The sequence below is a fragment of the Canis lupus genome, chromosome 30, assembly GCF_003254725.2.
Source record: "Canis lupus dingo isolate Sandy chromosome 30, ASM325472v2, whole genome shotgun sequence".
Classification (NCBI taxonomy): domain Eukaryota; kingdom Metazoa; phylum Chordata; class Mammalia; order Carnivora; family Canidae; genus Canis; species Canis lupus.
Genome location: NC_064272.1, coordinates 32,430,954 through 32,443,409, shown reverse-complemented (window position 1 = coordinate 32,443,409; position 12,456 = coordinate 32,430,954). Strand labels below are relative to the sequence as shown.

Here is a 12,456-nt window from a genome sequence, read left to right as displayed (position 1 = left end):
TGTGAAGCTCAAACTTTGTTCTCATTAAAATATTGTTTTTGGCTCTCTGGGGTCCTTTGAGATTCCACAGGAATTTCAGGATTATTTTTTCCTATTTCTGCAAAAAATGCCATTGGGATTCTGATAGGGATTGCACTGAATCTGTAAATCACTTTGGGTAGTACAGATATTTTAACAATATTCAGCCTTCCTATCCATGAACCTGGGATGTCTTTCCATTTATTTATGTCTTCTTTAATTTCCTTCAGCAATGTTTTATACTTTTCAGTGTACAAATCTTATTTCTTGATTACGGTTATTCTGAAGTATTTTATTATTTTTGATGCTGTTGTAAGTGGAACTGTTTTCTAAATTTCCATTCTGGATTGTTTATTGTTAGTGTTTAGAAATACAACTAAGTTTGTATTTTGATTTTGTATCCTGCAACTCTGCTGATTTTGTTTTTATGTGGAATCTTTAGGGTTTTCTACATAAAAGACCATGACATCTATGAACAGAGATTATTTTACTTCCTTTCCAATTTTTAGGTCTTATTTCTTTTATTTGTATAATTGCCCTGGCCAGAATTTCCAGTACTCTGTTGAACAGCAGTAGTGAGAAGGTGGGCATTCTTGTCCTATTGAGTATCATGTGTGCTTTCGGCTTTTTATATATGGTTTTTATTATGCTGCAGAAGCTTCCTTCTATTCCTAGTTAGTTGAGTGTTTTTTATAATGAAAGAGCATTGAACTTTGCAAAATGCTTTTTTTCCATCAATTGAGATAATCATATGGTTTTGTCCTTCATTTTGTTAATGTGGTATATTACAATGATTGATTTTTTAAAATTTTTATTTATTTGAGAGAGAGGGAGGGAGGGAGGGCATGAATGGTGGGGAGGGGCAGAGGAAGAAGCAGACTCCCTGCTGAGTAGGGAGCCCAACTCTGGACTCAATCCCCTGGCCCAGAGATCATGACCTGAGCAAAGGGCAGACACTTAACCGACTGAGCCACCCAGACACTCCACAGATTGATTTTTGTACGCTGAACCATCTTTACATTCCAGCTACAAATCCCAACAACTGGTCATGGTGTGTGATTTTTTTAATGGTTTGGTTTCATCTGGTTTGGGGATCAGGGAAATGCTGGATTCAAAGAATGAGTTTGGAAGTATTCCCTGGTTCCTCAATTATTTGGAAGAGTCTGAAAAGGATTGGTGTTAAATGTATTTTAAACATAAGGTAGGGAGGTGGATCCCTGGGTGGCTAGGCGGTTTAGCGCCTGCCTTTGGCTCAGGGTGCGATCCTGGAGTCCTGGGATCAAGTCCCACGTTGGGCTCCCGGCATGGAGCCTGCCTCTCTCTCTCTATGTCTATCATGAGTAAATAAATAAAATCTTTTTTTAAAAAAATAAATAAATAAACATAAGGTAGGATTCTCTGGGGAAGCCATGGAGTGCTGGGCTTTTCTTTGTTGGCAGATTTTTGATTGGTGCTTCACTTTCTTCACTACCTATAGGTTTGCTCAGATTTCTTATTTCTTCATGATTCATCTTGGTAGGTTGTAAATTCCTAGGAATTTATCTATTTCTTTTTTAAGTTGTCCTGTTTATTGGCACATAATTGTTCACAGTAGTCTCTGATAATCTTTATTTCTGTTGGATCAGTTCATTAGTTGTAGCATCTTCTCTTCCATTTCTAATTTTAACTATTGAAGTCTACCCTCTTTATTTCTTAGTCTAGCTAAGAGTTTGTCAATTTTGTTGATCTTTTTGAAAAACTAACTCTTGGTCTCATTGTTTTTTTTCCTATTGTTTTTCTATTCTCTGTTTCATTTATCTCTGTGCTAATCTTTGTTATTTCCTTCCTTCTGCTGATTTTGGGTTTGTTTTTCTTTTTTTAGCATCTTGAGGCATAACATTAGGCTGTTGATTTGAGATCTTTCCTCTTTTTTTAATGTAAATATTAACTGCTATAAACTTCCCTCTTCCTACTGCTTTTGCTGCATCCCATAAATTTTGGTGTATTGTGTTTTCATTTTCATTTGTCTCCAGATCTTTTCTGAATTCCCTGTGATGACTACTTTAATTCACTGGCTGTTTAAGAGTGTATTGTTTAATTTCCACCTATTTGTGGATTTTCTTGTTTTCCTTCACTATTGACTTCTAGTTTCATCCCACTGTGGTCAAAGAAGATACTTTGTATGACTTGAACTTACTAAGGCTTGTTTTGTGGCCTAACACGTGGTCTATACTGAAGAATGTGTGATCTGCTATTATTGGTGGAGTATTACATGGTCCAATTGATCTTCACTGTTTAATTCCTCTGCTTCATTAGTGACTTTCTGTCTGGTTATTCTATTCATAACTGAAAGTAGAGTATTAAGTCTTTTACTATTATCATGTTGCTTTCTATTTGTCCTTTCAGTTTTATCAAATGATTGCATCATGTATTTGGGAAAGAATTTTAATAACATTAAAAAGGATGGAATCAAAATACTTTCCCTAAGAAAAAGATTGGCTATTTTAAGGAATAAAGAAATATAAGGATATATACAAGAAGATAGGATTTGGGGGGGTTTTATTAACTCCACTGTACTTTTTTCTATAATTTTACAAAAGCCTAATAATGAATAGGGGTTCCCTTAGCAGTAATTATGAAACAAAAAGTTTTTCTAAGAGCTACATCAAATACAGTATTATACATAATCTGTGAGCTAATGGCTTTTTCATCTTCTGTTTGAGATTTTATAAATTATAAAAGACTAAGATGGACAAAAAAATTAGTTTCTGTTTAAATTATTTGTTTAAGAATATAATAACTTCATCTTCATCTTAGATTAGCAGGATTTCAATATTAAAAGCTTTCAATATCAGGCCTGCCCAAACAATCCAGGCATGTCAGGAAACAGCTGTGTCCTCTTATTCTTCATACTTTCTCCCTAATTTAGATATGAATAATTTGATTAATTATAGAATAAAAGATAATTAAAATGTCAAAGTAATTTACTCCTAGTTTTTCACATATTTTTGTACGAAAGCTACATTCAATTACCACTCCTATAACTGTGGACCTAATATCAAACTGGCTAAGAAAGAAATCTTAGCAACATATTTTTTTAGGGAAATCTTTTCACTACGAGTTTAATCATCTGGTATGTTTTGGACCTTATACTCATTTTGTACAAATGATTGATTTTGACCTCATTTTCTGTTTTAAAAATATTTCTAGGTTATTTTTATATGCATAACCAATTCAGTTATTCAGATGAAACAGAACAGTTTTTAATTGGTAGATTCTTACAATGTAGTCATTGTTGGCAAATGGTTAAACTAAATGTGTTGGTAAATCATAGCTAGATTTCTATTCAAAAGGATACTATTTTAAAAATGCAATTTTAATAAATGCATCAAGATAATACACATTCCTTATCTGAAGACTTTATACTTGAGTCTGAGAAATAATCATTAATCATCACAGCAATATTTAAATACAGCTTACTAAGAGTAGAAAATTTTTAGACTTAAAAATCTGGTTAGATTCCAAATCTTATAACTAGATAATAATGTCTTTTTACTTTTCAGAAACTGTGACAAAGGTGGGTACATTTCAAAAGTAAACATCATTTTGCAAATATTGGAAATACTTCATAAGAGGAGAAAAATGTATGTTGAATCTTCTGGAAAGCAAGTATTCGTTAACACTTACTGGACATAGTAGAGAAACCCTTAGGCTGGTTGTAGCTATTTCACTGTCTGGATCCGCAGTCAATTTCTCTTTAACTGAAATTCATTGAAGAAAAAACAAACAGAACATGTTTATTAAAGATACATCAGTGATGCAACATAAGAAAAAAAGAACAAGCAACTTAAAATGAGAGGTTAAAAAAAAAAAACCTCAAAAATCATCTGTTCAATTATCTCCAATTAAGTGAAAAGTTAAAAACAATTACATGATTTATAATTCCTATCATAAGCAAAAGGGAAATAACCATATATCTATAGACTGACTATATTTCCTGTAAGTTTCCTATTTCTCATTCATGGAACAAAACTGCATTGTGTAACATATAGGAAATTTCTATAGTAAGCTGACATAGCAGAATCTTTTCCTTTTATGATTCTAAGAAACTGAATAAAGTTTTTCTTTCTTTTAAACTATGACCATTATCTTTTTTGCCAATACTGTTTTTAAAGAAATTAATCAATACTGACTATAAAAACATTTATAAATTTTTCCAAAGCTCAGATAACGAAATATTAATATATTTATGTTAATATATTATTTCTATTTTTCTATTAATTAAATTCTTAAATTATGAAAATACATTAATTCTTTTCAAATTATGGAAAGAAAAAAGTTCAACTGCTTTTTCCCCATATAACTGAGTTTTGTATTTATTTATAAACTAATTATGCTATCTTAGACAAGTCAATCCTCCTCTCTGAGCTTAATTTTGCTTCTAGCAAAATAAGAACCCACGCTAGATAATCTCTAAGTCTTTTTAGCTCAAACTTTCCGTGGTTTTTACAAATGGAGGCACTAGTAATAATGGCTGTTCTGTCACTTGTTGTCAGTCTCATATAACAAGGACCTACACACTTCTCAGGAATCCTGAGGCATATGTTACTTCTGAAAACCTAAGTTTGGAACTTCAATTAAACCACACTGGAGTGAAACTAGAAATGTGAAAATGTAATACTCCAGTATTTTTAGAAATTATTCCACAGTGACTTTGAAATCTGTGAGTGATGTGGGCCCAAGTGGAGTGGCTGTGTACATAGTCAATCACAGATTTCAAAGCTGTGGCACAACTAAGTATAACCAGAGTTAATACATAGTAGAATTAAGAAAATGGGGAGTAGAAAACTACTCCAATAAGGAAGAATGATTTCAGAGTAGATGTCTGTTGTGCTGATAACCATTTATGAGAATGAAGAGTCAGTCTTGCCTTTATTAAACATGGTGATCAATGCAATCTGGATTTTTTTTTTTTTGAGATGGTCCACATTTTATTCCACTTACTTTTTAAAGTTTTATTTATTTAAGTAATTTCTACACCCAATGTGGGGCTTGAACTCACAACCCTGAAATCAAGAGTTGCACGCTTTTCTTCTGACTGAGCCAGCCAGGTGCCCCAGTATGGTCTACATTTTAGATATTCTGTCTCCATAAATTAACAAATCTCAACTATGATACACATCAGAACTACCTACAATGTTTCCGAACTTGTAATTGCCCACTGATTCAGAAGGGGAAAAAGGGATACCAACGGGTCTTTTTTTAAAAGCTCCAGATGTGATTTTGATGCCAGAGTAAAAAGTCATTTATATTTGGCCTGGAAATTCCAGATGTTTGAAATCTATATAATTCATAGGCTGCCTCTCACAGCTGAAAAGGCATAAAATCCCTAGGTTTTAGTTTGGAAAATATAGTTACCACATCACTTATGCTATATAATACCATATGTGAATTACGGAAAGTGTACCTGTGTCATTATAGACCCAATATTAGTCAATCTTTTCTTATAAAGATACATTTAACAAATAGTATCTTTTTAAATAAAGGTAGCATAACCATCATACAATATAAGCATGTAAACAGAAATGTAATGGATTACTAGCCATTCTGCATGCTGCAAACCTTCACCACCTTCACCACCTTACCCTACTCACAGCAATGGAAAGTTTGGATTTTATCTATTTAAACTTCCACTTATATAAAGGAATACAACAGACCATAATATCTGTGTTATGCAAAACAAAGTTCACTGGTTAGTACTTCCTAAAGAAACTGAAACAGGAGAGGAAACCTGAAGTAGTGGTTAAGAATACCAGGATCTAGAACCAGTCTAACTTAGAATCCAGATGTTAGCCAAGTTATGGGAATAACAGCACCTCATAGCAATGTTCTAAGGATTAAATGAATGAATACATATAAAATGCTTTAAGATAACAATATTCAATAAATATTAGCTATTGCTACTTAACATGTGATTTGTATGTTCACTTTCTCTTAGAAAAGGCAGAATTTTCTGAAATTATTTTAGAATCAGCAGGCCAATTTCTATTTTCTTTTTTAAAAAATAAAAAGCCTTTGATTTTTGCCTCTGCTAGTATAGAATCAATCTTAGTCAATCCTTTCATGTGAAGACACTTTAAAAGATCCTACTAGGATACTGATTAGATTGGGATTAGATTCAAGATTGGATCTTGAATTTAATCTACAGGCCAATTTGGAGAGAGCTGACATCTCTCCAATAACAATACTGAGTGTTCTGATCCATTAACATGACATGTCTCCCCATTATTATTAAGGTATTATTTTAATTTCTCTTGGCATTATTTTGAAATTTTCAGCATATACATATTGCACATATTTTGTGAGCCTTTCATATTTCTGGATGTTATAGTAAATTCTTTGTTTTATGAATTTCACTTTCCATTTTACTATGGATTATCTTTTTAAATTTTAATGGAAGTATAGTTGACATACTGTATCATCTTTTTATTAATTGACTTAGAATTGTTGACTGTATTCTGCAACCTTGCTAAACTCATGGATTAGCTCTAGTAACTTTTTAATAAATTATTTGGTTTTTTTTCTACATACATAATGAAGTCATCTTCAAGTAAAGACAATTATTATTTATTCATTTCCAATCTATATGTTTCTTTTTTTCTTGCCTTATTGTGCTGGCTGGGATCTCAAGGGCAAGACTGAACAAAAATATTAAGAGCAGATATTCTTTCCTTTTTCCCCATCTTATGGGGAAAGCATTCAAGTTTTTCACTAACTATAATATTAGCTAAAGGCTTTTTGTAAATGCTATTTATTACACTGAAACTGTTCCCTTCCCTTCTCTTCTATTTTGCTAAGAATGGATATTGAAGTTTGACCAGATGTTTCTTCTGCACCTATGGAGCTGATCATATGATCTGTTCTTTTTTTTTCTTTTAGTTTGCTGAGAAGGTGAATTATACTGACTGATTTTCAGATATATTGTATGAACCTGATATTCCTGGAATAAACTCTACTTGGTTACTATGGATTATCTCTTTTTATTTTAATTGAAGTATACTTGACATACTGTATCATCTTTTTATATATCGACTTAAGAGTTGTTGACTTAGTTCAAACAATTCTGAAAAACAAAGTTGGAAGACTATCTGACTTTAAGACTCACTACTATCAAGCTACAGTAATCAAGACTGTTGTATTAGCATAAAAATAGGCTTATAGGTCAATGGAAAATAACAGAGTCTCAAAATAGATTCTACATCTATGGTCAATTGGTTTTTGGTTTTTGTTTCTTTTTTTTCTTTTTTGTCAATTGGTTTCTGAAAGGTAATTAAATGCAGAAAAAGTTTTTTCAACAAACGTTGGAACAACTGGGTATCTATATGGGGAGAATGAATCTCTAACCTCACCTTGCATCATACACGAAAATTAACTTAAAATGAATTGCAAAACTAAATCTAAGAGCTAAAAAAGTAAAACCTCTAGAAAAAGAATGTTTAACCTTGAGTTAGGCAAAGACTTCACAGTACACAAAAAGCACAAACCTTACAAAGAAAGAGGGAAAAGATTTGAACAGATACTCTATCAAAGGAGTTATAAGAATACCAAGTAAGCATGTAACATCATTAGTCATGAGGAAAATATAAATTAAAACCATAACAAGATACTATTAGACACTAAAATAGCTATAAATCAAGGCAACCTGACAATACAAAGCACTAGTAGGGATGGAGAAAAACTTGAAATTACATACATAATTGGTAGGAATGCACATATGGCATATACATTTTATAAGAAACTATCAATCCATTTTCCATACACATATCATGTGACCCAGCTGTCTGTGTTCTAAATATTTGCCCAAGAGAAAAAAATATATATCTATAAAACTGGGATATCCATATGCAAACTGTAAATATTTTAGTAGCTTTACTTGTGATAATGCAAAACTGGAAACAACCTCACTGTCCATTAATTGATAAGTGGATAAACAAACGATGATACAGATTAATGGAATACTACTCAGTAATAAAGAACAAACTACATAGATGAGCCTCAAAAATATTTACTAATGTTTTAGAAAAGACAAAACTACAGAGACAGAGATCACATCAACAGTTATAGGAACTGAGACTAAGGGGATGAGATGAACTGCAAGAGACCACAGGGGAAACTTTCTGGGATGAAGGATGTTCTATATTTTGATTGTGGCAGTGGTTCATGATTGCATGCACCTATAAAATTCATCAAACTGTACAATTAAAAAGGTTAATTTTTATTTTTGTAAACTATACATCAATAAACATAACCAAAAGAAAGCAGAGAAGGGAGGAGTAATCACCATGTTAAATTGAATCACAAGAAAGTGAGGGAAAATAAAGTAAGCAAAATCCTTATAACATGTGGGCAAGGGAATAAAAAATAAAGACAAGTCATAATATTTACCCTGCAACCATCAACCAACATGTGGAAAGTCTTCTAGGAATTAAAGTTTTCCTGTGTCACTGAGTACAGTGGTGACAGTATTTTATAATATTACCTATAATAAAGTTATAGCGAGCCACATTTAAAGTTAATCTTTAAAAAAATCTCTGTTATCATGACTTATGAGAGTTAGCCACCAGTCAGTCACATGTGGCTATATTTAAAATAAATACAATTTAAAATTCAGTTCCTTGGTTGCACTGGCCACATTTCAGAGCTCACAGCCACATGTTGCTTGTAGCTATTACACGGGACAAAATGTACATTTCCATCATCACAGATTTCTCTATTTCTGCTGCTTTAGAGTTGTTTTTTAATAATTTCTATTGTTCCTTAATATCAGAATATTTTATAGTCATTCTTTTAGAACTTTAAGGCTGTAAGCAACTTAACATATTAAGTCGAATACTTCATTTCAGAAGCAAGGAAACAGAAGCACAGAGACGGGATTTTTATTCTGTCTCTTTTAATCAGTTTACCTCAAGAGAAATCTGAGGATCTACTATACTCCAGGAATCGTGCACTATGAATTCAAAGATAAATAAGATTAAATTCCTGCCCAAGAGGAACTCAGTCTGGTAGAGAGTAAAGATGCTCAGTGGGATCATCTCTAATGTGGTCTAATGGAAATATGTTCAGGAAGTTAGCTGAAAGTCAACTTATCTACTCCGGGGGGTTCTGAGATGCCTCCTGGAAAAAGTGAAGCATGAAAAATAACTGGAGTCAGTCAAAGAGGAAGCAAGTTTAGAAACAGAACAATACTGGCAGAGCAGTGCATAAAAGAAAAGAATTCAGTATTTTGGGAATATGAAGTATAAGAAGAAGGGTGAATACAGATGACACTGGAAAGTAGTAAGCAGGTGCCACTTCATGGAAAGCTGCATCTGCCATGCTAACAAAGCTGGAGTTTTTACTTCACTGATGTTAACAAGTCATGGACTACAAGGGAACAGTAAGATTAGATCTGCATTAATCACTTAGGTTGCTACCAGGAGAGAGATACGAAGAAGGATATATTATTGAAGAATAGGTTTTTTTTTAAAAGATTTAATTTATTTATTCATGAGAGACACACAGAGAGAAAGAGGCAGAGGGAGAAGCATGCTCCATGCAGGGAGCCCGACGTGGGACTCGATCCCAGGTCTCCAGGATCACCCCTAGGCTGAAGGCAGCGCTAAAACGCTAAGCCACCCAGGCTGCCCAAGAATATGTTTTTAAAATAAAGGCAGAATATGAGAGCTTAAATGAGGGCAGCGATGGTAGGAAGAGAGAAGACAGATTTGAGAAATATTTAGGGTGGAAGTTTGATAGGGTTTGGTTTTAAATAATTGAATCTGAGGAACCAGTGGAATGTTTTGGTAAGGGCAGTTAGCTAGCTATACACATTTATATTTTAAATTAAGTGGAAAGTCTGGGATGAAGGTATGTATTGGGGAGTCGGTGCTAATTTAAACCACAAGACTAGATGTGATTATCTCTAGGCAAAGTATGCAGAAAAGCGGACCAAGGATGACACCCTAGGGAAAACAAACATTTAGGATGCTTCCCTTAAGAGAATCCACTGAAAGCAAGTGATTGAGAAGAAAGAGCCAGAGAAGAGACTTTCAAGGAGAAAGTGGTTGGTGTGAAATACAGCAAAAATATCTAAGATGAAAACTGGAAAGATAAACTTTAAATCTGGCAATCAGACTTACTTGTGACACCAGTGGAATGACAGGGGCTAAAAGAGCACAATGGGTTGCAGCAGGGAGAGGGACAGCAAGGGTAGAGCACTCTAAACAAAGTGGGATGAGGACAACAGGAGAAACACAAGAGCTCTATCCAGAGTAGAGGATAGCTTGTTTTTGTATTTTTTAAAGGATGAAAAAGACCCAACAGGGAAGGCTGACAGGAAGAGTTCATAGAGGGACAGAGAGCAGATAAAGGAGGGAGTGAGGTCTCATAACACTACTTCTGAGCACCTCCACCTGGATGTCTCATAGACATCTCAAATACTAGTGTAAACATACACTCGGATCTTTCCTCTGCACTCCAATCTTTTCCACACTGTTTTTCCATTACAGTAAATGGCACTGCTATCTAACTGGCTTAAGAGGCCTAGAACCCCTCCTTGACTTCTCCTTTTCCTTCACTCACCACATGTAATTCACCACTGTTGCTACCCTTCAACAGTTCTCAAGCCATCAACTTTTATGTCTAGCATGATTACGTATGTTCAAGACACTATCACCTCTTACCTGGACAACAGGTTCCTAACTGGCCTCACTATGTCAGTCCAGCCTCTCTTCAATTCAGTCTTCAGAGCAATCTTCTTATTGCCCAAATCTGATCATGCCACTCTGCATGAACTCCCCCCATGGCTATCTCTATGGACACTGTCCTCCTCTGTTCTCTCTGATCTAGCTCCATAGGCCTTGTCTCTTGGCATTTCCCTCCCTCTCATCTTAGGACTTCACTCCTCTTCACCCTTATAGTCTTGTCTTAAACATCACAGCACCAGAGAGGACTATATTCTTCTGTTGTCACCTCCAGAGTTCCCTGTCTTTCTTCTTCAAGGCACATGTCACAACTCTAATTCATTAATGACTTGTTCAATCATTTAATTCTGTCTTTCCCACCAGACTGCAAACTTCTAAGGGATGCAGAGACAGTGTGTGTCTTAATGCTATATTCTCCTGTGCCTGGAACACTGTAGACTCTTAATATAATTTCTTGAATGAGAAGAATAAATGAATAAAAGATTAACTTGGAGCCGAAAAAGGGACATTTCCTCCTGAGACTGAAGAGAATAAGTAAGGATAGGTACAAGTATAGATAAGTTGAAAAAGCAGTTATGGTGGCACTAAGATTACGGAAGAAATAAGATAGGTGGGAGAATTCACACCCTATAGCCCCAATTTCTTGCAGTGGCAGTAGGCTGACAGAGGGAGAGTAGTGTCTGAGTAAACTATGACCAAGGTTTAAAGTGACTGCTGCAGGGAAGAGGGAAAGGTGATAGGAATGTGACCAAAAACTAGTAAAGAGCTGCCTTTGTGATAGAGGGGACAACTCTTTACAAAGGCAGAAACAAAACAAAAATCTACTAAACCAAATGAATCAGAGTAGATTTCTCTATGAGAAGTCTCAATATTACTAAGTTTATTCTTTCAAGAACATAATAGTGCCTGACTTGATGAATACAACTCTGCTAGCAGAATTTACTGATAAGATTGAGAATAACTTACTATGAATATATTTTTAGGTAATTTGATTCTTCAAAAATATCTGGAGAAACCTGTCAACATTTCTTTCTGTCAAGTTGTTTTATACAATCTTTTAATTATACAATCAATTTATTCAGAATGTTCTTTCTTTATAGATATCATAAAGGCAAATAATCTGCTTTTTAGCCAATTACAACGAATGTCTTATTGGAAGGATCCAAAGTAATGTTCTATTGGTTCTCCAAGCCAATAAAATAAGATATAAACTGCTACAAAAATCCCACCCAATCTGCATCTACTCTCCTCTTCCAGCATTGTATCACAGACAAGATAAACAGCCTCTGAAATGAGACGTTTTTGCTGCTTAATAGTGACTAACAGTGTTTCCTTCCTGAAAATAAAATAATCCTAGGCTCACCTTCCCACTCTCCCTCCAGATGGTGCTCAACTACAAGTGGGGAAGAGTGAACAGCTTGAGCAAAAACAGTTGCCTTACTACTACTACTACTATTATTAATAACAGCCTCATCTGCCTTATTTGTTGGTGTTACTTTTTCCACACAAGCTCACATAATTCCATAACACTTTCTGATTAGCTGAGATTCTAGTGCTATGTGGCAAATATGAAGATTTCAGTAGAATGACCATGAATGGACTTCAGCAAGTGTGAAAAAAGAAAAATTCTTGTCTTGTATTCTCATTCAAAGCAGATGCTTATCCGTTTTCGTCTCTGTCTCTGCCAACTGGTGCTTTCTCTCCCCTAGATCCCAAG

The 12,456-nt window shown here is 34.3% G+C and overlaps 1 protein-coding gene across 6 annotated transcripts in view; it reads right to left on the bottom strand.

The window, feature by feature from the left end:
• The window catches only part of PIAS1 (protein inhibitor of activated STAT 1), a 116,137-nt gene that overhangs the window by 20,727 nt on the left and 82,954 nt on the right, over nt 1-12,456 (bottom strand). For all 6 annotated transcript variants that reach the window (XM_025472362.3, XM_025472364.3, XM_025472361.3 and 3 more), the window contains one exon: nt 3,685-3,758. In XM_025472362.3, the coding sequence (XP_025328147.1) occupies nt 3,685-3,758 (74 nt within the window). The remainder of the gene's footprint in view (nt 1-3,684; nt 3,759-12,456) is intronic.